We start from the raw sequence: 27,567 nt of genomic DNA, 5'->3' as shown, positions 1-27,567 counted from the left end.
ATTTGCTGTGGGGCAAGTTGTTGCCAGTGTTGGAGATCAATCCAAGCTAATTTGCTTAGTAATACATCAGTGGTTTAGCATTAATCTGCATTAACGTAGCATGGTTTAGAGCAACTGAGTTCACTTCTGTAGGGCTCGCTGCTCTCTCTCCGCCTAAATTCTTTGTTATCTGTTACCAATAAACAAGAACAAAATTGCAGTTCCTGGTGTTACTAGGTGCTAGGAGGAAAGATGAGCTAAATCAGCTTTAAGTAGAAAGAAATAATGAAAATTTTGTGGTTTGCTTCCTCTGTGGCTATATACATAGGCAAGGGCAGTAGTGTGGAGGTTGTCAGGGGAATTGAAGCAGAGATCTCACTTGCTCTGTGACTCCCTAAGGGTGGGGGGTGCAGGCAGCTCTGACTGGAAGGAGCGTATTGTGGCTACACATCCCCCACTGTTGTCTACAGGGAGTCCTGCTTTTGTTCCGCATCTGATTGAAACTTCCTCTCCGGTGTCCGTTATTTGCAGTTGTATACCTTTGGTATTTTCATCAAACATGGGAGAGAGGAACGCAGCCCCCTTCCCGGGCAGGGCTGAGGCGGGGCGGCAGGGCTGGCTTGTCCTCCGCCGCTCCATCGAGAGAGCGGCCCCTCTTCCCGCCGCTCCATCGAGCCGCCACAGCCCCTCGCAGGCGGGAAGGAGACAGGTAAATCTGAAATGGAGGCTGGTTTCAAGCTGAAGAAGTCCTAGCCGTTCTGCCAGCGGGTAAAATACTGATGGCACTGGGATGGGGAAAAGAGAAGGAGAAATTACTGTTTCTTCTCCTCTGAAAGCCATTCCTAGGGCCTGCTCCGCTTATCCAAAAGGTGAAATAGCGGGAGAGAGAAGGGCATAGCAAGTGTCTGTCCTCGCTCACTCTGACCTTGACTTTGGGGCATGGAGGGAGTAGAAGAGGAGAGAGAAGCCTGGTACGTGGCCTTTTCCCTCGCTTCATCCACTCCCGTACGTCCCTCATGTTCTGGCCGAGGAGAGGATGAATGCTAATTGCTGTTGGCTCCTTCCCCCCTTTATGCCTCAGAGGTGGGGATATCGCTAAACAGACTGTTGTATACAGGGACCTTAGAAGTGGCTTTTGGTGTGAGAGAATGATAGATGTTTGGTGGACCTCTGTGGGATTTTTTCAGTAAAAGGGCAAATAGTTAATGGGAGGAGAAGGGAAGAAAGGGAAGCAGGAATGTTCTTCACGCAGGTGATGCAGACGAGGTGCAGCTGAGAGGGAAAGAAGACAGTGTTGGAATGGGAGAGTCTGATTACAATTTTTGCATTATCCTGATTTTTCAGTTTTCCTTTAAAGAGCAGGTCTTTATGGTGGGATGCAGAAACACTATGGCACCAGGGAATGTTTATCACTGGTTTGTTACCACAGGAATTAGATGGTGGAACTGTCTGTGCAGTTTTCAACGTAAAACATAGAAGCATCAAACTGTAAAATTCAAAAATATAAACCCAATTAGCTTATCAGCATACATCAATACGTGGAAGATTCAATATTGTTTGTTTATTTTTTAAGTTGGCAAACTCTCCTTTAAAGTATGTGACTCCCCTTTGGGGCAGAGGCAATAAGCCACCCGGTTTGGTGTAAACGAACCGTGAGCAAACCTTCTTACGGAGCAGCAGCAGCGAAATAGCTTTTGTAGTCATTTTTTAAAAATTCCAGTCGGTGCAGATGTTGGAATCATTTGTGCCTACTCTGTTTTGAATATCAATTTGTTGTGTGTCTGCTTAATATTTTTATGATGATCCTACTATTGAAACAGCAACAAATAATTTAAAAGAAAGCTTCGACTGTGGAAGTTTTTACATACTGAAGCAAGTGACCTCCCTAGCTGTCAGGTAAAATCCAAGCCACTGACAGAAAAGTTCCGGAAGCTGGAGTGAGGTGATTAAAAAATTGTTTGTTGTAAAAGCTTGTTTGAATATATTAATAATACACTATATAGCCAAGTCATATCTACTTGGAAAGCATATTTTTATCTTTTCTTTGAGATCTTCTGTGGTTCATTTTATAGGACACTGGACTGGGAAATAGCTGTTGGGAGTGCGGTACATTTGCAGGACAGATTTAGGTGCCTTTTTTTAGAATCCTATTTATAGCTTAATATGGAATCAGAAGAGAAGGAACTTTATCATTTGGCACAGTGAAAATTGATTAGTCCAGTTTAAATGTAAGGTTGGTATATATCCAGTGTCCATATGCTGGGTTGCCTTATCTTCAGGGATCGTGGACTTGCATTGTTGCATGCTTTGCTGTATGTTGTGTATGCCTCAGCAACACTAAAGGTTAATGCTTAGTGAGATACTCTGTCAACATCTGTCTCAAGGCTGCAAAACAAAGAACTTGTTTCTTTTGCTCTGCAAATTAACTGATTGGTGGGAAGCTACTTCGATCAGGTGTTTCATGGACCTCTCATGGAGAAGCTCTTTAGACTAGTGAGCCTTTACTGCATTCCTGCTGATTTCACTGAGCCAAAAACTCCCAGGACAGACTGGGGGGGTTATTCTGCAGAGTTAATCCAATTCTGAAGTGGATTATCAATATCAAATCTCCTTAACCTTAGGCATGCACAGTAAAGCATGACACCTGCATATATGCTTTCCTGTTGGGGATCCCTGCCTTCGTGCAAGCTATTTGTGGTTTTCAGCAGTAATTGTGGTTACTATCAGTAATGGTTGCTGACAGTACACTCATACTTTTATCAGCAACACTACTGTTTGTGATCATGATTTGGCTAGATGAATTCCATTTATAGCAGGTGAATAGTGATGATTTTATATGGTAGTTTTTTTAAAAAAGCAATGAGTTTAAACCACTGTCACTACAGCATATTACTGTACTATATCTCAGTTCAGTGCCAAGTATGTGTGCATAGTATAAAAGCTCACACAGGTTGGTATTTTCACATTGATATCCCATGTTGGTATTTTTCTCTCTGAGCAGGCACAGTTAAGCCAGGATAACAATTAGAGCAGGTCACCTTTTCTTTAAGAGCATGAGAGAGCAGGATTTCTTTCTTGGGGAAGGGAGCATTTTGCAACATGCCATAATCAAGACCTTATAGAAGTGGTGGCTCTGAATTGACCTAGGTTGTACAGTGGTTAAGCTGTGGAAGCCTGTGGCAGGCTTTCTTGTCGAAACACTTTGTGCCAGGCTTTTTGCTGGAAGCAAAAGGACGTTAAACAGAGGGTATTTTCCTGGATGTTATTTAATAGAACAACTTCGCCCCTTTCCCTTTCTGTTTTCTAGCACACTGTTTCCTTCATTGGCTGATGAACAAGAGATATCGGTCAGTTTTGAAGAAATTGTATAAAAACTGTGTGCTGATACTTCTAAGCCATGATCTCATCTGTGAAGAATGAGAGCAAGATAAAAATATGAACACCAGCTTTTAAAATGAGAATAACAAATCTTAAATCATGGCTAAACTGCTTAGTGTCTTACACATACTTTTTGAACATTATCAAGGTACAAGAAAAAGCAAAACAAACTGGTTTAAGTCTTTCCCTTTGTGGAGTGATCTCAGTATGGCTCTCGTGTCTCTTGCTGAATGCACAGGATATTTTTCACCAGAAAATAGCAGCAACATAAGCATGTTGTTCAGCTGTAGTGTACTCATTGTGACTCTTCCACCCACACTGTGTTCAAGGGAGACTCCCTATTTAATTTGTACAATGCTAAGGGTTATTTAAAAAAGAAAATGTTACTTTGCTTTCCTTTAAAATACACACCTCTAAATAACAACAAGTATCAGGGATTTGTTTCTAGAATTGCTATCTATTCCTCTTCCATCTCCAGGTTAGGAAATCTGCATAGATTCTGAATTGTACAGCAGGGTGAATTTTAGTCTTTAGGCTTAAAGCAATGAGATTAAAACCAAAAACCATCCTGGTGTAAAAAGATTTTATTTACAATACCAATGTCTGCTCTTTATATCTTTTTACTCAGCAGGAGTAAATTACATTTGACTCCTAAATCTCCAGTATAATTTACTGCAGTCTGTATTTTTAAATTTATTTTTATGCACATGCTGTATAGTCTAACATTGCGGCCTTCCATGGCTGAACGATGTGAGGAAAGGCTTCTATTCAGCTACGGATGAGATGAGATACAGCAGTGCTAATCTCTAGCACATGTGAAAAATGAAGGTAATGAACTCAGAGAACAGAAAGTCCAGATACTGGCAGGCAGCTTCTGTGTCAGCAGCTGCTGGAACACAAAATGAATGATAATCATTGCAAGCCTTTTGAGGGTGTCTGAAGACCACAGGAAGGGGTTAACAGTATCCATGCGTGTGTATCCATACATCAGATCAAATATTTATGAATGAAGGTCAGATGTGCCCCTTTCAGGAGGCTGTCCCCTAACTGTTTACAAAATACTGTTTGAAAAAGAACACAGCCAGGTTGAGTTATAACCTGACATCTCTAATGTGTCAGAAATGTGACAAAATGGATTATGCCCCAGCGTTGGTGGGGTTCAGCCCAGCTCCCCAGTTGAGCCTCAAATGCTATTAATAGTAACACACTGAGTCATAGAAGCAAGAATGTCAGGCTGCCTGGGCTGTGCTTGTCTTAACGTTAGACCGCTAACAATAGAAAGCCAGCCTAGATTTGTTAGAATAGAGTAACTATTTTTTTCTGTGCATGTGCCTGAATCTCTGTCTGTCTCGTTTCTTTATTAAAGAATGTCACTGAATAAGAGAGATCTTTCGGGTGAGGCAGACTGGCTTGTTTAATTTCTTTCTGTTGCTTTGGGTGGCATTTATATAAAACATTTAGAATTTGTTTACCGAAAATATTTTTAACGCTGCATGTATGCTGTGATTTTTCTTTTTTTCCAGCAGGTATCAGCCATCTGCTGCTCTGTCTGGCTGATGCCTACAGCTTATTTCTTTACATTAATTTCTCCTTCCCTACATATAGTAGCATTAAGAAGGAATTTCCTTGTGGAGGTGTGAGCTCCAGCTCAAGTCCAGCTCTCAAGTCCAACTCCGGGATAAACAAAGCTTTTGCCTTAGGGTGCAATATAAATGTACTTGCATCTCCATCGTGGAACCTAAAGCACATTTTGCACTGATTTGTGGTCAAGTTGAAGCTATAGTCCAATGAATCTGCCCATAATCTAGCCTAGAATAACTTTATGTTTGACCCCGTTCTCTACTACTGAGGTCACCTCTGTCTTTGGCAAGTCAATTCATTTCCCTTTGTCATTTTCTCCACCTATAAACCATAAATACTAAAATTTACTGTCTAAGCAAAGGCATGATGGGGTCGATTTGTATTGGTGAAGTCACTGGTAGCTAGCTAAAATGAGGACTGAAGTAATTTATAAATAAGGAAAAAGTGGCATATAGTGATAGAGGTTCCCCAAAATCTTGATACTGGCAGTATATATGTACAAAAAAAAAATACATGTTAAGTGTTTTTTAATGGGCATTTGGGGTTTTGATTAATCATATTTCCAAGCTTTTCTTCATAACTGTGAGTGAAAGTATGCAAAGAAAAGCTTTACTTCTCAGCTGACTCTGACCTGTATCTTTTAATAGAAAACAGAAATATTCTGAATCTTGCTATAAGATGATGAGACTTGGCAATATTGTAAAGGGTTGGTTTGTTAGTTTTTTAATGTCAGCTTACTGACCAGTCCTTTCTTGGGTAGAGTTTAGTGCATGGAAAACCAAAAATTGGAAGGTCAGTGTGATGCCCAGATTCAACACTGGAGTTTTGTCTTGTTGGGGGGTGAAATACACGTGTAAGTGCTGCTGTTTCAGTATGCTACTCTCTTCTCAGTTCCATGAGTACTTGTGGCTGTCATCTCAAAAGGAATAAAGTGAGAGGAGTTGTAGTTTACAATTATTTGGTATTTCAGAATACAGCGCTTACCTTCACTCACAGCAAAAATTTCATCTGTGGTACTCCCTGGCTATGCTTCTAAACCCAGGTGCTCACTGAGTGTTGACAGTTCTCATTTTTATTATTTTTATTGCTATTTCGATGTAGTGGATAAAGTTGATATTCCCAGTTTGCACAGATTATATGTTACTCTCTTCTGTGCTATGGTCAGAAGGCATTGAGAGACTATTAGCATGTTTTGTGGTCTAGTAATTGGCATTTTGGTAACAGCTTTAAAGTAAAACCAGGAGTGGATAAACAGTGCTTACTGTAGAAAAGCCCCTGTGCCGCAGCCTGCCTCAGCACTTGCCTGTCTTCATCTTGTATTTCTCCTCTTGATCCCGGCTCAGTTTGAGTAAATAAAATAATAAGAAACTTACAAATACCGCTTCAGCTTTCTGTGTGTGTTTGAACAGCTTTCCTGTTCTCTCACATCTTCTCGCTTGCAGTCTTTTGCCAGTCATTTGGGAGCAAATTACGTTGCCAGCTCAGTTCTGCGAGGGCAGAGGAATGCAAGGTGGTGTCAGTGGCTGGAAATTAGGGACGGTGGAATTCAGCATTTGTTCCACAGCAGCAGCTGTAGCTGGTTGTTCCGGCTCAAGGGGCAGAGTCCACAAGCAGGGTATGAGCTGCCATTAGCCATAGGAAAAGACCACAGTGGAAGAAGATCAGAGGCACAAGAAGAAGAGACACTGACGAGCAATCAGACCTGATCAGATCTTGTGGGAAATCTAACCGAGGAAGATAATTATCTGGAATAAGCTGCCTTTTTTTTTTAATCCACCTCAGCCAAACACTGCTGGAAAAGAGATTGTGTTTAAATTACTTCAGCTAATTCTTGCAGCTTCCACTACGAAGAAAATTTGTTTGCCATGGTGAAAGAAAAAGGTAATTATGCTTATTGATAGACTGGAGCTGAAACGACCTAATGTGCCAGCCATAATCACCTGAGGTTTAAACCTTCAAATTTAAAATGAAGCATGCTTTGATTGACAGTTGCTGTTTTCCTTTCTATAAAAGTGATGTGCCAAAACCTGCAGCGGATTGTATTGATTATCTTTGTACCTGTTTTAGTAAGGGTAGAATCTGGAACACACCTAATTTACAGTGTTTGCACAGCTGGGTTCCTTCTCTGTGTACATGTATTTATATATATATTTTTTTTTTCATGTGATTTAACCCAAGTTTGCTGTTGACTGTTTTTTACCTGTATTTCCTACAGTTCAAAGAGCTTTGACCACTTCGCTTAAACAACCAGTTAGCTTAAAATTTTAAAGATAAACATTGACACATTCAGCAAATCTGGATGTGAGAGGGTCATATTTCACCTTCTAATGAAAAAAAAAGATTATATGAGATTTTGCATAATGTTTGAATTTTGCAGAAGCAAATTAGATAACAGTTTCAATTATCTATAAATAACATTTTAAGCCTACTACCGAAGCATTTACTAGTCAAAAGAATTTAGAAATCGTTGTGGGGTCTTACCTTGCAGTAATAGTGGTCTGTATAATTTATTGCATTATGAAGATGTGAAATGCATTCTGATTTGTATTTGAGTAGTGGGTTGTGTGTTGTTTTGGAGCATTACATTATCACAGATAGATGCAGACTTAGTCTCTGTTTTGTGAAGAGGAGGATCTGTGCTCTTTACTTTTCTGAGGGCTCTGTAAAAGATAATGTGGGATAAATTCCAACTAGGGGAGAAACAAATAAGAAGTAGTAATGTTGAGCAAGAGTGAGCAGTTTTTCAACTCTGAACACCCACATTAAGATTTTTTTTTTTAATTCTGTGAATGAAATAAATTGAGTGAATTTAGCTTCATAGCTGTTTAGATTGAAGAGAGCAGGACAAATGCCTTGATAACCTGCCATAGTGTCAGGTGTATCAAGAGAGTTACAGTCATAACCATTATACAGTCTACTGATAATTTTTGTTGATGAAGAGCACTGGCCCAGCATAAATAGTATTGGCTACTTAGCGGATTTAAGCTCCATTACTTCAGATTTACAGGACCATTTTTATAATGTCAGCAGTGAACTGTTGACCTGCTACCTGTATCACTAAGCCATACCAGGGATGATTTAAGTAGCAGTTTCACCCCAAATCCTTGAAACTGCAAGTTCCAGAATCATTTGAATCGACTATGCCACTCATCTTTTCAGAAAAGTAAGTGTATTATCATTCAGGTTATCATAATTGTTGCTTGTTTTCTAAGATACATTTTAAAATTGGGCTGCTGATTTTCTTGAAGTGTATGTAAAATGTGTAGCCTTTTTAGCTGCACATTCAACTTTGATCCTTTGATACGTTTCTGCTCCCCACCCAGCTGATGCTCAGTTGGTTCGGCTCCCTGTATTACATGGGGCTGTACCTTAGCAATACTGTAAAACTGTAAATACAATTTTAGCACCTTATGCCATGAAAGGTGTCATATACCTGTAAGAAAATTAAAACAAGCCCGTCATTTTTATAAAAAATGCAAGGGAGAAAACCTCCTAGAATAGTGGGAAAAGTTGACAATAAGTGGTTGAAAATGTGCAAAAGACTTGTGTTTAAATTGCTTCCTTTCCCGCTCCTCACCAAGTTTAATGCATTATTTACAATGGCTATTAATATTGATGTTGGATATAATTTTTTTTTTCCTGTTCACACAGATAATGGACTCACATAACTAAATGCCATCTTTAATTTTGTTGTACAATTATGGATATTTCATATCTCATGGCTGCAAAGTGAGGAAGGATAGTACCTGTTTAATATTTTGCTTTTCTATCTTATTACTTTCAAATAATTTGTCCAACAATTTTTTTATTATTTCTTTTGTTTGTTCCTTGCTTTTTTTTTGCCTTTTTTTTTTGTGCCTTTTTTTCCTCCACTTTAGTCAGAAAGTCAGGAGTTACTGCTACTTCAAAGCTGCTACAAATATCACTCTCTGGAGTGATACACTTGCAAAATGCAGGCCACTGTAGTACAGCTGGTACCCTCCCTTCCAGCCACTGCTTGAATTGCTGTTTGAACAAGCTGAAAATGCATTCAGTCCAGCATCAATTCATAAACATGTTAACTAGGCATTGGAGGGGCTGGTTTCAGCTAGAAAAATGCGATTCCAATTCACTGAAGTGCAGAACAGTTAGTAACAGTTTTTAGCAAATTAGCATGCTTCATTATGCTCATATTGTAGAATGATTTCAGTGTCTGCCTGGTCAGTTCATACACAAAAAAAATCCTGAGGCCAGGGTGTTTTCTGCTGACACCAAATGGCGCTTCCTAAATTATGTCTGACTGATACCATGTTTTCATGTCTCTGACTGTGTACTTACCTATTTCCAATTATGAGCTTTTATTATCTAGTTACTCATCTAAATTATTGTCACTGTGTTGCATCCAAGGACAACTTTCTCTCTTTATATCCTTCAACAGGAAGAAGCTTTACATATGCATATGCATGTCTTGTTACTAATTCTCTTCTGCGATTTAAAACCCATATTATTGAATAATCTGCATTCTTAGTGCTTCTATGTTGATGTCGATGTGTGAATTGTGAGCCTGCTAGGCACGATGCTGGATGATATAAGTGTTGTAGCTTCATTTTTACCTCCATTAGTTCCCATAAGCTGAGGATTTAGCCCTGATTCTTGATTTCTTGACCAGTTGATAAGAAGACTGTCCTAACAGTCACTTGCTAGTCTGTGAAAGCATATTGGGAATCAGCTTTGCACCTGATGGGATCTTGGTTTGGATCATACATGGGCAGACCTATGAAAGTGGTTTAGTACCTATAAATGCCAGACTTCTCCATCTTTGGAAGGGTAAGAGGAGAGAAGAGGAAGGGTTGAAGATTCTTTGGATTAAAGAAGCGCATGCAGAGGCTTTATGATTTCTGTTCTTTCATACTGATTCTGTTGAAGGGTAGGTGCTGGCACCTACTGGGTACCAAGTTGCAGTAGGCAATTTCTGTGTTCTCACAACTGTCTCTGTGGGTATTCAGTTGGTGCTGTCTTTCCCAGTAAGCAACACAGAAAATGTAGTTCACCAAAATGTGAACATTTCCTGTATAATTTGGCCCATGCTCTAGTTCAGTCTTGCAGAGAGATTTAGTTCTCTGTTGTTTTTTCTTCATACTTTTGATAAAGCATGATACTGATAGTCCTCTTAACCTCATAACCTTAAGGGTGTTTTTATGCTTGCAGTAGCTTCAGTCTTGTCTTCTCTTCCATTCACATATCCCAAGAGCTATGAGTCTCCAAAGCAGCTTTTAGTCTTTTTCTTTTGTTGTAAATGCAACTGCTTTAGATGTGATTATCCTTGAAGAGCATGCAAAATGTTACCTGTGTGTTAATTTACAGGTGTTCTCTATCCAGAACACTATCTCTCCAGTGCTCTGTGTATTTTCAGTCTTAACATTTATTCCCAGTGTGAATCAAGAAAATGTTAAATAATGGGTTTTGGGTCCTGACACTGTCTCGGTGTCATGGTTGTTAATGAAACACAGTCTTGATCTGAACTCTTGACTTTGGAACTTTTAACCCCAGGTGACCTGGGAAAGTCTCCAAGTTTGTTGCTTTTGGAGCACATGACAAGATTATGCAATCACACATTGCTGGGGGTGTTCTATTTTCTTTTTGCTTCAGTTTACTTTGTTTTAAATTTAGTTCTGCTTCCAGTTCGCTTTTGGAGCGGGTACTTGGGGTTTTGTTTTGATTAAGTCAATGTGCTACCTTGTACAAGCCCCAGAAAAGGCATTTTACAAATATGCATAGTAGTAGATGTTAAAAAAATACTCTTGTAGTTGAAGTACTAAACTATAGAACAGTTCTGTGTTAGAGACTCTTAAGGTGACCTTGGGGAAGCAATTTGATCTCTCCTTGTGTTAATCTGTACAATGAGGATAAGAACATTCCTCTTGTCTGCCTTGATTATTTGCATTAGAGGTCTTTGGAGCAGAGAGTTTCTTTTACTTTGGTTCACAGCTATGACAAGGAAATCTTAGTCTTGGGATTTAACTACTTCCACTTGTACAAAAAAAATTTCAGTGGTATGCAAATATTTTCTAAACATCTTACTACGTTTTTAAGACAAAACAACTATAAAGGAATGATGTTTTTATTGGCAAAATTAAGGTGTTGCTTGTTCTGTACTTTCTCTTTCTAAATATACTTTTAATATTAGGTTTCAAATTGCAGTTCTGGTGTGCAGCATTGATACTGAGAGAAACAAAAATAACCAAGGAGATGCCAGCTCAGGCACTGCATGTTTGCTGGAGATTTATTTTTTTTTTAAAATAGCACTTAGTTCACATGAGGGTATGAATATTCATATCCAAAGTGTTGGGCAAGCACAGTGTGCAGTCCTGCCATGCCTGATGGCTTCCCTTGTTTCCCAGTAGTGAAATTCCATACATTCCTTGCATCCCAGCTGCAGGTAGGAGCCAGCTCTCTGAAGATACTATGGCAGCTATTTTATATTGGGAAATGGGAGAACTTCTGCTGTTGATCTCACTGGAGGGGAGGGCTTAGTGGTTTTAGTCATTAAATTTGAGACCACAGAGTTCATGGGTTCAGATAGCGGTAGAGGCAGTTAAGCTGTTCCTCCATCTGAGACAGTGAGTGTTGTGGGCCAAAAAGACCAGTTTTGAGTAGGGGAGTTTCAATCAATTTAATTTATTAGCAATTAAAAAACTTAATTACTGATGCTGGTGTTGAAAATAAAAGCAAGCAAACACATGCTTGGAGAAACACACCTCAGCTTCTCTCTGGACACTTCTTCCCCTCTCTGGTCTCCAGTCCCCATGCCACGTGTTACACTCAGTACCTTTGGTGAGGTAAGGGTGGCGCAGGAGACTGGGGTCAGGGCACTGTTGTTCCTTTCATTTTGTTGCTCTTTTTTTCTTACTCAGCTATTTCTCCATGGCTTCCTCTGCTGGCTGCAGTCCTTTTAGAGTCGTACCTCCCCCTGAGTCTCTTCTCTGTCCCTGCTTGGGGCAGCTAGTTTGCCTCAGCATTTCTCCTGCCCTGCTGGCCCTCCTGCCCTGGCATCATTTTTGTTTCTCTCTTACCCCTGCTTTGGTGTCTCTCCAGCCCTGGCGTTGCCTCCTGTGTCTCTGGTTTTCAGCATCCCTGCTGCCCTGGCATCTTTCTTGTGTTTCCTGCTGAGTGTTTGTCCTTTCCATGTTTACTGCCCATTTTTATGTATATGTTTTTGCAGAGGTGCTATGTGCTCCTCTGGTTCTGTTTTGATGTGCAATGGGTCCAGTTTGTCCATTGCTGAGCTGATTGGAACCAACTGTGACCAGCACAGTGCAGTCCGTGACCACCTCCTGCACAAGTCACCACTGCAGCACCCTCGCTGCCCAAGCCCTGCTGGTTATGTTGAATACAAGTGAGTAGGCTGCAAGTTACATTGTTGGTTTTCTTGGATATGAATTCAAAAGACCAGGCTTTTAAAGATGATAGAGTCTTGGCATAGTGAAATTGTGCACGTTTAAAATATGTTAAGGTAGGGCAAAGAAATATTTTTCCAGAGGGGAGGTAGGAAGCTTGGTAGGAAAGAACTTGCAAGTTAGGATGATAATTTGGCCTGCCACTGTAGGAGAGTCAATTCTTTTTGTGGAAAAATTAATGCATAGCAGGGGAAAAGACCAAGTTCCAGTAATCAAAATGTGCTGTGCCCTTTGGGTGGGAGAAACCAGAGAACAGGATTTCATTGTTTCTGGGGGCAATCCATAACTAATTTAAAAAGGATTATTTATAACAAAGTTGGTTTTCCACCTAGAGCACAGTCAGTAGCCCCAAAAGGATGATTAATCCTTGCCTTCGTTGAGCCTGGATAGCTTTCAGGCTCACTAGGGATCTGGCTGAGGAGAACACTTAGGCATTGTCTTAAGCCTATTCTGTTCAGCAGAGTATCTAGTTGAGTCTAACTGAATCACTGGAATTTAAAGCTAAGTAAGTGCTTCAGTGTTGTCTCAAAGTTGGACTCCATTTTTGGAGGCTTTTTGATATTTTTGCAGCAAAGTCATGGATTTTATTAATGCCAGTCATCTTCTGTTGTATGTTAGCTACATTGCTGTGTAAAGGGACAACAGTGAGAGAAATACTACTGGCTTTTATACGGGCTTACCATAAAGTGCTATAAACCCAGAAATGATAGATGCCTTGTGTAGCTTAATCATGTATGTTATCTGTTATTATATTCCATGTAGACAAGAAAACAGAAGCAGAAAAGCTGAGGAATCTCCTCAAAGCTGCAAAGTGAGGAGTAAGTGCTAAAATAAGGGTCAAACCAAGTAATGCCAGCTGTTCAGAAGTGAAATGTTGTTGCATTTGTGCTATACAAGATGTTAATAGGCAAGGTTCTATGAACAGTGTCAACGGGATAGCTCTCGAATTCCCAATGCTGTTAGCACCAGTTTGATATCACAGATGTTAGTATAGTCTACATGGCAGTATTGTGGAACTTCGTGTTAGTTCAGGATCTGGTACAAAAGCAGGATCTTAAAATGACAGCAAATTAAAGAAGTGATCTAAATATAAATGCAGTCTTGAAGAACAGTGAGAGTTATCTTTTATTACTGCTGGGTCAAACAAGAGTCAATAAATGGCTTGTTTGTTCAAAGAAGCAGTTGCATTTGTATTTTTTTTTTTCTCCAAAGGCACCTCAAAACAGCATCGATGGATTTGAGAGTGTCTACTTGCTATCCAGCACTTGAAGTGCTAGCCAGAGGAACAGGCTATATTCAGGAGTACTGTATTGGTCATTAGTGCTTTCTCTATGACAGTCCATTTACCATATAGTGTTAAAAGTTGATAGACTTTCAGAGCACACTGTTATTTATTGTTGAAATAATATACCTCAAGGAATTGACTTCTATGCTGCAAATGTTTGTAAGGTCTAGGTGCCAACGTGGGCAGTTAACCACAGGGCAGGGCCTCTGAAATGTCTCGTTTATCAGCTCTGTACATGGCCAACTATCGTGGGAGTTCAGGAGCCACATGAAGAGTTATGTTGCTCATGAATGTGGCTGTCTAGTTTTAGTTTTGAGGCTGTGTAGCTCAGTCCTTAGAAATGCCAGAACTGAGGGTGTTACCAAATGATGGGCATTTACAATATCCTTGATTGAAGGAGAGATTCTAAGTGTGGGGGACAGAGCTTCCATGATTGAAAAATGATGGCTGAGGACAGGTCTCTGCAAGGGTCATGTGCAAAACCCTTGGTGAGATTGCTGGTAGTAACTGAGGGGAGATTTTACTACAGATTCTGTTTTGAAAGATCTTTGACAGGCAGACTTTCCCTTGTTTTCTTTGACAGGCCTGTGCAGACTTTCCCTTATTTTCATGCACGCATCAGACTGCAGCAATGGTACGTCATTATGAAGGTACCAAAAGGTTTCTGGGAGACCACTGTCTTAAATAGGTCAGTGGTCCTCCTCAGATAATCTCAGGGTAAACAGCAGGAGAATTGTTTTTTTAAATTAGCATTTTTATATTGACTTACCTTTTACTGTATGGAATACTTTTGGCAGCCTCAAAAAAAGAAGCATGGGGGAACTCTAACTAGAGTTTGTTGCTGCTGACTGAAATCCCCACGTGGGTTGCTGTTAAGGTAGTGAAGAGGCCTGTTTGACATTTGAGTGCTATTATGGGTAACCACCACTCATCAGTAAGCCAGAATTTCCATGCTGTCTGGAAGAAGCAATTGCTTTTTCTGCTAAATTCAGCAACTTGCTTTCGTGCAGCCTTGAGGATCCTTGAGGATTTGCAGTGAATAATTTGACACTTCTGTTTATTCATTGTTTTGAGTAAGATTTTGATATGGACATGAAGTGATGTGTATGAGATGGTTGCTCAGAGTACTCTTAGGAGCTCTTGAATTTCTAATTACCCCTGTGCTATGTTAGAACACCCCCCCACCTCATACTCTTTTGAAATAGTGACTGGATCTTCTTGTGTATGGTGGGTGTGTTGAAGGCATAACTCAAAATTATTTTACCACTTACAAGGCTGATAAACGGTTGTTACATGTTACAGACTTGCAGATGTTAGGTGTGAGAAACATATGCTTAGCATGATCCTCCAACCCTTCAGTAAGGGTGAATTTTGAAGGGTGAATTGATTATCTTGAAATACTGTCCCTTAGTAAGTTGGTTGTATAAGTAAATGCAGAGAACTTTTGCAGATGTGATGAAGATCAATAGGGGCATTCTCAGAACATTAGATAAGACAGTCTGGGTTCACTATCATTGTATCACCAAATTTGTATCATGATCTGTTTCGTGAAAAATTACTCTGTACTAATGTAGAAATATGGCAGACTAAATTCACTTTATGATTCTTCCCTTTGGTTTGCTAACCACTAATCAGTAATCCATCTGTTAACAATCATGTTGAATAATGCAGTTTTTGATTCAAAGACTGGCTTAGCTTAGTCAACATTTGTTTCAACATCATCTGTTTCACAGCATGTCTTAGCTTGCTGCATACTTCATTGTAAGATTAGTGCCTTTTCATTACCGAAAATAGTTTTAAAACTGCCTATTGCTTTCCCTGTTTGAGCTTCAAACAACTCCTGATCATACTCAGTTAACAAGCTGTTCATGACTCTTCTTTGAAAGGATTGTAATTTTTCTTAAACAGTAATCATCATATAAGATATGTCATGTAACAAATACAAATGGAATAATTTTGTCATTTTGTTTCTGCAGTATAGGTGATGCTATAGAATGTGCTTTTGTTCACCTACCAAATGACCAAAGGCAAACGCATGTGGACAGACATGGTGAAAGCTGTTGTTGCTCAGCAAATGAAGGATGGTACTGCTGCCGTTTCAAAGAATGACAAATTCTTCTAAATAGGCTCTAATGCCTTTGTATTGAGAAACAGCATCGATAATACTGCTACAGTTTAACAGGACTATAAAGCTGAGTTAGCAGTAAGGTGTGTTTGTACCTGACAAACTGAGAAAGTGCTCAGGCTTCTGACAGGTTTAGGTGCCTAGGTAGTCAGGCGTAAGTGCCTACTGAAAACCAGTAAGATTTATACTTTTGTCACTGAGAAACTGTGAAAATTGTACAGTGAGGCTATAGAATATCAGAGTGTAATCCTCAGTAAGTCCAGATAAGGTTATAAGCCTTGCGTAAATACAACCAAATTTTCGTAATCTCTCAATCACTGTCAAAAGCATGGCAATCTGGATCCATCAAGCACATTTATTTCAATCACAGAACAATCACAGATTTATTCTAGCACAGACTTTTTGTGTATGTTGTAGAAGGTGATCACTTTTCAGATAGGATCAAGCAGGTGCTGGTGTTAAATATTTTCCCTAATACTGAACCATTCATATGCATGAATCTTTATAGGGCTGAAACCTTAGGCCCTGATCGTGCAGGCTGTTCTGTGGGGAATTAATTGCAGTATCAAAGCTCTAGGTAACAGAAGAGGGATGAGAGAAGGATAGAAAACAGCGGGGAAAATACAGAGAAAATAAATAAACATGTTTGCAGTTGTGTTCTAAAACTATGAAACAAATGTGATTTTTTTTTTCCCCTACTATATTTTAAAGCTCATTATTTACTAGGCTTTTTACACGTATGTATGTATGTGGCACAAAGCTTTTTATTTTTGTTTGTAAATAACATAGGAGTGTTCTCACTTTGATTTCAAGTTACAGTTGTTAATATTTTGGGTTATTACCTGACACTTGTTGCTCTAAATTTTTTATTTCATTCTGTTAGCTGCATCAGCTCTATCCATGTGTTATGCATGCTTACAAATATTTAGGAAAGTGTTTAAATCCTGTCTTTCTTATTTAAAATAGTATATGTTTCATCTGTTGTTTTTAAAATTTGATTTCTGGTATTGAAATCTTTGTGTCCTATTTTCACGCAAATTCATTTTGATATCTTTACTTACAACATTTTCTCAACTGTTTTCTTATGAATTACCCTAACCTATCATCCTAGTTTAACTAGTTAAACTTGTTAATGTCTTTATGGCTTATTTTTCCTTTTAAAGAATCTATTTCTCAAGATAGCAATGCAAACCATTTCAAGGCTGGACATGCGCCTCTGTTTAGTGTTTTGTGAAAATCTTTTAGTTGCTACAGTATCTGCTAAGGGGTTTGGGGATGTGTGGAGAGAATTGGTACAACTCTGTTCATTACTATTTTGTAGTCAGTCCCACATCTGGCCATGAGATGCTATTTTGAGGATAGATACCTCGGGTGTACTTGTTTATTCTAGCTGAAGAACTGAGGCTGAGAAGCATATGTTATGGTGATTATTGAATAGGATATGTGTGTCAGTTTTTCTTAGGTCTTCTCTTTATTAAATAAGCAGAGAATAAGAGAAGAGACAGAGGACTTGGGGGATTAGCAGGACTTCTTCCTGGATCTAAACCAGAACAGACGTGGGCTATGCTGTCCCTCTTTACATGGCTATCATCTCACATATTCCAGCCTTCTTTCCCTCACTGCCCTGCTTGCTAAGCTTTAACTTTCGTCCCAGCAACACGCCAAAAAAAGGAGTATGAGTTAACATGTGGGAGAGCTGCTGGTGCCTTGCCTTGGCGGTATGAATGCATTGGCCAGCTACTGTGCTCTCACATGTATGTATGTACCATGTATCACCGTGATTAAGGCCGTAGCTTTAACAGTGCTGAAAGAGATACTGTTCTGCGGTGTTCTAATTGCTCCTGTGGTCCCGTTTGCATCTGCTGTTTTCAGCAGCAGGCTAATTGTAAGGGGAAAATAACAATACTTTTATGGAAGATATCAGAAAACATTTAAAAATGACAGCAAATAACTATAAGTTTAGGATTTTTTTTCTGCCTTTTTTTTTTTTTTAAATAGCTACTCTGACAGGGAAAATAGCTTTAAGACAAATTGGCACACTGTAGGAGTGATACAGATGAATTTACAGGAAAAGAGAGTTTTAAAGTGATTCTTCAGATATGATTTGAATGGCAATAGTATGAGCAAGCTACAGTCTAGGCTTTTGCCTTAGGCTTTTTCATACATGTATAGGCATGCAGGTCACTAGTATCTCTTTATGGGAGTCCCTCCTTCCGGGATATCCTGGAATTCCCGAAGATCTTTTTCTGATACCTGTGGCTTCTTTATCTGTCCCTGACAGCTGGGAGGTTTGATTTCAGTCTCAGTCACTGTTTGGTCACCTTAGCTGATAGGATTCTTATAGATTTAAGATTCAAGAACTGAGTCTGCAGATAAGCAAAATGACACTGCATTTTTCATCCCTTCTTTTTAATAGCTATTTCATTAACTCCTCAAGGCTCCGCTGTGCTGGGCTTTTACGAAAGAGGAATGCCTCAGGGAGTGTATGGGGTATAGACAGACAGGCTTTACAAACCAGAGGTTACAGGCGTTCACCTCTGAGAGAAACACAAAGGATGGGAGAAAATTACTTCTTGTCCTCTCTTTACAAAAAGAGCACGGAGAAGAATTGATAAGCCAGGTCTGGTTCTTGAACTTGTTTCTCTGGTGTCTCTCTAGTGCCTTTCATCCCAGAACAGCTTTTTTCACAGCTTGTCATCCTGTGCACGGTGCCTACCTGCCTACCTCTGTCCCATCCCAAGCACGTGGCTGCCCAGCTGGAGTTACAGGGCAGCCGCTTGACAGCATCAGAGACTGAGGGAATTTTGATTTTTAAAACCTTCAAGTTTTGAACTTCAAATCCTGTAAATTAATTAAAGAAATGGTCTCCAAAGCCATATTGGGTATTACAGAGAGAGAAGGCAGAGAGCACTGCTGCCTGTAGGAAGATTTGGTTGCATTTAGTGCCTTGGCAATCTCTAGCACAGTCATCTTACCTTCATTCCCGGAAGCAGAAAGGAGTGTGGAAATTGAAAGCAGGCTAGCAAAAATCCCCATTAAACAAAAGTTTCATGCCATTAAATTTTTGCTTTATTTTTCCTTCTTAGTAGCTCAGTTTTCAGCCAAAAAAACCACAGCAGCCAATTGAAAGTTAGCATGTCAGAGCGTGCTGTCTGTATTAGGCCACTCTTTAAGATGTAGAGGACACAGCTGTGAAATCCTGAGAGTCCCCTTGCCTATGCTGCTATGGGCACAGCACGTTCTCAGTGCTGTGCAAAATTGCCTGGAGGTTGTGGAGCTAGAAGTCATAGAAATTGTATAACCTAGCACGAAGTTTGAAGTTACACCTGCTACAACATGGTTAGAGTTGACCGAGCATAACTCCAAGTTTAGTTGTGAAAGTAGGCATGCAAATGTGAAATCTACAAAAATTCACTTTTAAAGGAACAATACCCCATATCCTCCTACTGTTTAAATTTAGAGGAAGCTGCTTTTTACCTGACTTTAGAGCAGAACTGAACACAGCGTATTTTGCTATGACCTCTACTTTGCAGCATACGCATAGCAAGGCATTTCCCAGAAGCTTCTTTCTGATTTCCAATAAAAAGCTGAAGTATTCTGTGGCTTGCAGCAGAGACATGGAGTCTTGCCAGCAGGAATCTGCAGCTAAGAGTCACTTAGCTTGACTCTTTGGTTTCCTAACAGTTCTGTGTTCAGGGAGAGAATCATCAATAAGGGAGGCTGCAGTATTTTCCTTGTTTTGTTTTATTCAACAACCGTTATTTGTCAGGTAGTTGCTGTAATTTCCGTTTCAGGAAGGTTTGGTATGAGTACTGACATCCTTTTTCTGGCTGATGCAGCAAAACATGTAATTGCTATTAAATCTTTGTACAATGATCTGCTCTACATAAAGAAGTACTGGCAGGACATCTTTAAACTTTGCACAACAAATTAATTCCTTCATTTTGCTCAGAAAGTGCCTTAGGTTTCTCATATGGACATTGGGTTGTTATTGGTCTTTTATATCTCTTTTCCTTTTTAATTGTTTTTTTTTTCTTTGCAGATCTAGGATTATTTCGAGATGTTTTAATAAAATGCTGTAATGAGTACTGTCAAGCTGGTAGAGTTGCTTTGAATTTACATCAATATAGTGCAGTTGCAAAATGTAATGAAATCGACATTGCATGATTCAAAAGGGAATGTAAGGAATGACAAAGATCATGGTGATGTGTCTATGGAGTGATGTTAGCAGAAAGCAATACTCCAATGACAAAGACTACTGTCTTCCTCATAGAAGAAGGTGCTATTGATTTCTTTTTCTTTTTCCTCTTCTCTCTTCTCTCCTTTTTCCTCTTCTCTCTTCTCTCCTTTTTCCTCTTCTCTCTTCTCTCCTTTTTCCTCTTCTCTTCTTCCCCCCCTGCCCCGAATTAAACAATGTAATCCAGACTTCCCAGTTGTCCCAGTCAGTGTACATGTAACTCTGAGTAAATTGGATATGTAATGGGACATTGATTTGTCTTGCTGGAAACCCAAATGAGCTTAAGAAAACATTAATTATTCATTGATTATTCATTTAAGCTGGTCCTGTAAGCAAGAGTGGAAGTCTCAACCTAGCTTGTCTTGAAAAGTTCTTCTGTGTGTATCTCATGTTATACACTTCTACATGGTTCACCTTTACATATCTCATGTATGTTCATTAGTAAAGAAAAAAAAAAAGTCTTCAGGCAGTGCCCGGCAGCATTGGAAGATAAAACTGTTACAAAGCAACCTGAAACTTTGGAAAAGTTTTATTGATGATATTTTGTAATTAGTCTCTGTAAAATTGTAAAGACTGTGACAACTTAGACTTCTACAGGTACTATAGCTTTCATAGTTAATCTTGAAAAGTGCTGAAGAAATAAAAGTAAGACTAAATGTTCAAAGAAATTGTTGCACCTGTTTGATCTGTATGCCTGCTTGCAGCATCCCTTTGTTCAAGTGTAGACACTGCACTAGTTTTAACTAGAGCCAGTTTAAAAAACAGTTCACTTAGTAGCCTAGGTACTCTTGATGGAATGATATTTGTTTGAAACAAGATCCATTGTGTTAGTAGGCGTCTGCACCTTGCTGACATGAGCTAGACCGATATGTCGTGTTTAGTCTTACACAAAAAGATCCATGCACCTTGTTAAACTGGTTGGGCTAAACTGATACAAAATCACATCTTGACTTAGTCTGACATGATTTGTATGTAGACAAGTATCGGTTTGCATCAGTGTACTGGAACTGGTAAATACTTAACTTGTGTTTGTATTACACTACCCATGCAGTTAAGTATGCAGTTCATGATATGAAGACAGTTGTGAGCCCCAGTACTGAACCAAGAATGCGTTACTCTGGTAGCATCTCTCCCTTAGAAAGTTGTTAATTTATGTTCTTTCATTTGGAAGGTAGCCGTGTTGTTAATATATATGGATTTGGAACTTTATTAATGGCAATGCAGCTCCTCAAGTTAGTGTTTGTCCGCTCACACACTTTCCAATGAATGCTCCTTCCAGAAATATGGCAGATGTGGCATATGTGACCATCAGGACTGACTTACTATCTTAGGTGCTTATGTGACTCTTTCCATCCCAGTGCCTGGGAACCTTGTCCTCTGTATTTATTCTCACAGTAGGGTGAGGCTGACAGTGCTGTTACACCTTGTTTACAGTCAGGGATACTCAAGACACAGAGAAACTAAAACATTCAGATAACCTAATTTTAAGCTGATAGGTTACAGGCTCAGAGACTTAGCTGAACTTCACTGTCTGACTTTAGTCCTTTAGAGTTAAGGCCATGCCATCCAAAGAGCCCAGATACCTGTTGTGGAGCAGGTGTTGGAACCTGGGGTTTCCAGATCCTAAATGAATGTCCTGTCACTAATTATATTGGCTGGAGTCTGTTGTTGTCTTAGTCATGATACAGCATTGCCTTACTTGCACCATTACTGCTGGTGCATGATGCCTGAGAATATATCCTCTAGCATGCAGTTGATGGGGGGGGGCGGGGGGGATGGTGCAGGCAGAGCCTGAAATATTTGCTGAGTCAAGATGTGAAACGCCTGTAAGGAGATGAGCCTAGCTGAGGGTTTTCAGACCCAAAGCAGCTCACAATCTACATGTCCAGTAAGCTGGCGGGACTTCAGTCAGAAACATTTAAGTAAGTTCCTTGTAAAGGTATTTCTCTTTACTTTCCTGTTCTGTCCTCACTGGTGATTATAAAGGGTCACCTCTGCCACTGAGAAGCCTTGTGTGTATTGCATATATCCAAAGGAAAAATTTTGCAAGCAATTCCTTGCAGGAGAAGGGAAGTCAATTACTCAATCTTGACCTGCAATGCCAAATTGAGGCCAGTAAGACAAACACCATAATTAGCTTCGCTTAAGAGATCAGTCTCGAAATAGCAACTGACAGTATTTGTTCTCATTTATGTGCCTGTAAAGGCAGAACTGGAAGAAGCTGCGTCATCAGAGCAGTCTTGAAAAAATCTATTTACTCTCTAGTAAAGAGCAAAACTTGTCTTTCAGATCAATACCAGAAGATCTGGATGCAGTCATGCAGAATATGTTAGGGTATCCTCCACATGTGAGTTTGAGAGAGCAGAATGTTGCAGGTACAGATTTCACACTGCAGCATTTAAGTCCTAGGAAGCATTTGCCCAAATCCTTGATATAGTTCCTCATTCAAGCAACTTTAAACATTCTGTTACCTTTTCTTCAGTTGGCATCAGGCCCATCTCGAGCTGTCTGGGTCTGAGAGGGAATTTTCCTCATAAAAATTTAGTTTACTAGCACTTGTCTCTATGTTTGTCTCTTATTTTCATTCTTTCTTTCTCATTGTATAAACTGTGTTTCCTTGGTTACAAGTTAATAGTCTGGTTTGGAAGAATAATAACTTTCTGCATTGCAGGCCTTTAGATGAGGTTCACCCAAGGCAAGGCATTTACTGAGCTCTTATTTAAATGGAGCTGCTAATTGAAATACTGGTTGGCATTGCCAACTGATTCTGTTCACCAGTATGGACTGAATAACTGCTCAAGGGAAATAGTTGAAATGAGGCTACCAGAGCAGGAGGTGTTAAAACCTTTAAGCTTGAGTAGAAGAATTCAGCCATTTTCTTTGAAGACTGGCAGGGGGAGAGAAGAACAAAGTAGCAGCTGCCATATTAGTTTGGCTGGACCTAGAGCAGAAACTATTGCTTGGAATATTTGTTATCCTCTGTTCTTGATGCTGTTACTCCCCTAATCACATATTAGGCTTTTTTATTATTAGTCTTCTATTTACTCTTTGTAATGCAGAATGACAGCAGCATTCTTCACTAAGGCATTTATAAAGGAGAGTAATATGGAAGGATTTCATGAAGTGATGGGGCTTTTTCCCCTAGAAATTCACTGAGGAAGGGGAGGAAACCAGTGCAGTAAATGTGAGCAAGGTATCTGTTATGTTGCTGCATAAGCAGTAACCTGAAACAAAGCATAATCCTGGCTGGGGAGATGTCAGGAATTGATCAGGAAAGGAAAAGAGCTCCAGAAAACACTGAGATAAAATAATGAAGATGATTCCCCGTGACAGCGAGATTGATGTAGGTGTATCAGCACTCAGTCCTTTGCAGGCCAGGAAAAGCAGGACAGGAATGGTAGGAAGATGGAGGCATGTGTAGAGAGGTATGTTTTCTCAAAAATGTTCTGATGAGCATCACTAGTTTGAGAACAATAGTACAAGGGGGACAACTTTCTACTTCTAGAATGGGATGTGGGAGGGAGATTTGAAGGAACACAGTTTTGTTTGGGAACATTCTGAATAATACTTTCCACTTCAAATAGTACAGCTGAGACTCAGTCTTGTTCTAGTTTACACCCGTGCATTTCTGTTGGGGCCCCAAGCTGCCACAAGACACATCTGAAGAGAAAGTTAAACATTTTTTATGGAAGCCAAATGTGGAGCAATAAAACTTTTTTATTACGACAATGAAATACACAATAAAGCTGACACAAACCTTTCCTGTTACTATCCAAGTGCTGCTCATGGCTGTGGGATAGCTGATCAGTTATCAGTACCTGGAGTTTTGTCTCCCTGACTGTATTACAGATGATTCGGTCATTTCTGTCTACTCATAGTATCTCTAATTTGCATGCAGAGGGTTGTTTCTGCTAGAATTAATGGGAGTAGAAAAAAATAACATTAGTTTCTTTTCTCTTCAGATATGCTTTCCCTGTCTTAGGTATGTGCTGTAGCAAAATGGAGATGTTTGTAGTTTATATTTAATATAGTTATTTGTATGCAAAGTCAGGCTACCTGGTTCATCTGGTTTCCCAAAACATGATTTGAAATTGCTTTCCTTTCACTCTTTTTGCTTGGATTGTATTCTTTCTTGGATTAACGTACCTCAGTTCTTGTTGCCTTGTGTGCTCATTGAATGGTTTACACATGCTCATGTTCTTGGAAAGAAAAGCTTAGACAGTCTGAAGCACTTTGTGGCACTGAAACTGCAGAGGGAATTTTTCCTCTTCTTTCCATGGCAGCCTCAGTGGAAAGAGGTGGTAGTTGATGTGAATGGCTTAAACTACTGGTTTATAAAAAGTCTATATTTAAAAAAATGGTGGTGGCTTTTTAGATGAGCATAAAATGTGAACAGATGAATTTGTATCCTGATGAAAAGTGGCTGAGAACACAGGTTTATGTACAGGAGGAAAATATTCTTTTTGTCTGGATTTAAATCATATTTTTTTGCTTTACAGTGGCCCATCCTCAGGAGCCTCACCACCCCTCTGAAAAGCCAGTCATCCACTGCCATAAATGTGGGGAGCCATGTAAAGGTGAAGTACTTCGTGTTCAGGCCAGACACTTTCACATCAAATGCTTCACCTGCAAAGGTAAGACCTTGATATTTATCTGTTAGAAATGAGTCAATTTGTGCAAATGTACCTTGAACTAGTGATGAGAGGTCATGCTTCCTGCGATCAGCCAGTTATAGGATATTCTCGTTGCTCAGTATCTGAAGGATTTGTGGGTGGGGAGGGTAAAGAATGGGGAGTGAAGTAGCTGAATTGCACATGTACAAGCAGCAAGGTGATCGGCACCACACAGAACAAATTCAATATGCAAACATCTACAATTTAATTGAAAAGAAACATTATATGAGACTTTGGATTTTATTGGGGGGGGAAATAAATTTGCCACCACTAGAAGACTCAAAATAGCACATTCTGCTCTGAATGCTTATGTACTCATTCTTTTTCTTTTCTGCTGTTCACTGGGTGCAAGCTACACAATAGGTAATTATACCTGAAAGAGATTAAAATAAAATCTTAGCTTTCTTTAATATTATTTCTAATTTTATTTGCTTCGTACAGTTCTATGTAGACAGTCAGTTTAACAAATTTCCTGAATAGTGAATTAGGCCTTAATTAGACTCTGGCTGCTTTGGTAAATTTTTTTCCTGTTTATTTGGGAAACAATGGAACAACACTAAACATCCAAGATGAAGTGCTTTATGGAGAGTCACAAAACATAGGAAGAGAAAGTATAGCCCTAGCAGCCACTCAGAAATAAATAAATAGTTGAGTTGGTTTCAAATGTTGTGTTGTATGTATTTCCTGTTATTTCCATATATGGGGCAAGTGTATGTTTAGATTGTATAGTGTGATGTGGTGAAAAGGAATATGGCATAAGAATACTTAAGAAAATTCTCTCTTTTTGTAGTTTTTGGTCTAAGTGGTTTTTCAAGGATTTGGATAAATCCGGATTTTTTTAAAACTGTTAATAGCAACCACTACCTTTCATTAGAGATAGTTAGGAAAATTAAGCTCCTTTTAACTGAATTGATTTCTGAAAGTAAGTACCTGCATTCAAAAAAACCGACCGAAAAAAACCCTGATGGATACTGACATCCAAGAGAAACATGCAGGGTGGTGACCGCGGGGTATGTGCTGGGACGAGGGGGAGCCTTAGCCGCATGTTTTAGGAGAGGCACCTTCAGTGAGCGAGCAGTGCAGAGGATTGTTACAAAAGGGAAAAGCACAGGAGACAAGGGATATTTCTAGCAGCCGTGCTAGACACCGTGACCCTCAGAAAAAGCTGAGCTGGACCTTTTAAGCTGGGTGGCCAAAAAATTGTCTTTACTTGCTTTTCTTGTGGTTGGATTTTGCCTAAGTTCAAGAAATAGCAGTATGTGCACCTACACACACACCGTATCTGTGTGCATATCTACACATACTTGTATGTGTAAGTATATACATATGTGCACACACATTTGCTGGGGGCCTCCCTTTTGCTGAACCTTCGGTCCGTGCGGCTGGGCCTCCCCTTTCTCTGTGTGGGCCTTCAGCTCTCACTGGGTCTCCGCTTTCTGGGCCTCCCTTCCCATGGGCTGGGATTCTCTGGGCATCCCACTCTTTTGGGTCTGCCCAACTCTCCTTTGGGCCTCCCATTCCCTATGGGCCTCACTGACTCTCTAGGTCTCCACCTCCATGGGACCTTATCCTTTGAGCCTCCCACTGCTTCAGGCCTCCCTGTATGAGCCTCCCTCCCTTTCTGGCTCTCCCTCGCTTGGTCTCCTGTGCTTTTGGGGCTCCCTGACTCTCCATGCCTTCCCCTCCATGGACTAGGATTTTCTGGAACTCCCACTTTTACAGAGGCTCTCCCTTTTTTGGAGCCTCATTTGCCTGGGGGCTTCACTTGTGAGCCTCCCACTCTCTGTGGGCTTCATTGACTCTTGTTCTCAGCCTCTGAGGGCTCTGAGTCTCTGAGCCTCCCAGGTTTTTGTGGGGCCTCCCACAATTTTGGGACACCCCGACTCTCTACAAGCCTCCACGATGTGAGCCTCCCATTTTTATTGGCTTCCAATGCTTTCAGGTGTCCTGCTCTTTCTGGGCTCTGCTCTCCCTCCTCCCCTCCCCAGTGGGCCTCCCACACACACACTCGTCCATCTTCCACTGTGTGAGTCTCTCGCCTCCCACTGGGCCTCCCCCTCTTCGGGCCGCCATTCTCTGTGCCTCTCCCTTCCTTTTGGCCTGGGCCTTGTAACCTTATGGATCTCCACTGCGTGAGCCTCTCTCACTCTCTGGACCTGCCCCTCACTGGGCCTCCACTCTGAGCCTCGCCCTCAGATACAGGTATCTCGATATTTCTATATTTGTATTTATATTTGCCTAACAGCTGTAAGGAAGCTGCACGGCAGGCAGCTGGGTTACTGCAGAGCTTTGTCTCCTGTCAGCAGAGGCCTCCTGCCAGCCCCAGTTCTGCAGAGGGATCCCAAGGCTTTGGGTTGTGGAGCTGCCTTGGGAATGGCGTGAGCCCTGACCGCTCCTCCGAGCGAGGACCTGAGGGGCTCTCAGCAGCTCCTGCTCATGCCGCTGAGACCTCTGTGACCACAACAAGGACTCACTGTGTTTTTTTACAAAAGAGAGGTTTAATGAAGCATTAAGTAATTGTGAAACTACTCTTTGTGAAATCATTGCCTTTGAAGATGGGTGTTCTGAGGCAGGAGGCAGTCCTGACTCCTTCATACAGTTTTTGTTTAATGGACAACAACACAGAGTTGGCTGAGGTAAGTAACCCTCACTGCGGTGCATAGGATGGAAGGTGGGAATATGGTGAAATATATAGGCCCATGTGAAACAAGAGAAGGGTTGCTCCTGTGCAACCAGCGTCTGCCACATTCAGTCCTAGCATAGCATAGGATAGATACAGTGAAAGGGCTTCAGGCTTGAGGTGAACATGGCGGCGGAGCTGGTGGCAAACATGGACAAAGGTGCTGGAGTAAATTAGAGTATCTGAGTAACTA

The 27,567-nt window shown here is 40.3% G+C and overlaps 1 protein-coding gene across 2 annotated transcripts in view; it reads left to right on the top strand.

Annotated features, from left to right (window-relative positions):
* Window positions 1-6,704: 6,704 nt before the first annotated feature.
* Window positions 6,705-27,567, top strand: part of ABLIM1 (actin binding LIM protein 1) — a 133,739-nt gene continuing 112,876 nt past the window's right edge. For both annotated transcript variants that reach the window (XM_059820986.1, XM_059820987.1), the window contains exons 1-2: window positions 6,705-6,819; window positions 24,521-24,655. In XM_059820986.1, the coding sequence (XP_059676969.1) occupies window positions 6,804-6,819; window positions 24,521-24,655 (151 nt within the window). In that variant the 5' untranslated portion in view covers window positions 6,705-6,803. The remainder of the gene's footprint in view (window positions 6,820-24,520; window positions 24,656-27,567) is intronic.

The sequence above is a fragment of the Gavia stellata genome, chromosome 9 (assembly GCF_030936135.1).
Source record: "Gavia stellata isolate bGavSte3 chromosome 9, bGavSte3.hap2, whole genome shotgun sequence".
NCBI classification, from domain to species: Eukaryota; Metazoa; Chordata; class Aves; order Gaviiformes; family Gaviidae; genus Gavia; species Gavia stellata.
This window is presented reverse-complemented; position numbering and strand designations above follow the sequence as displayed.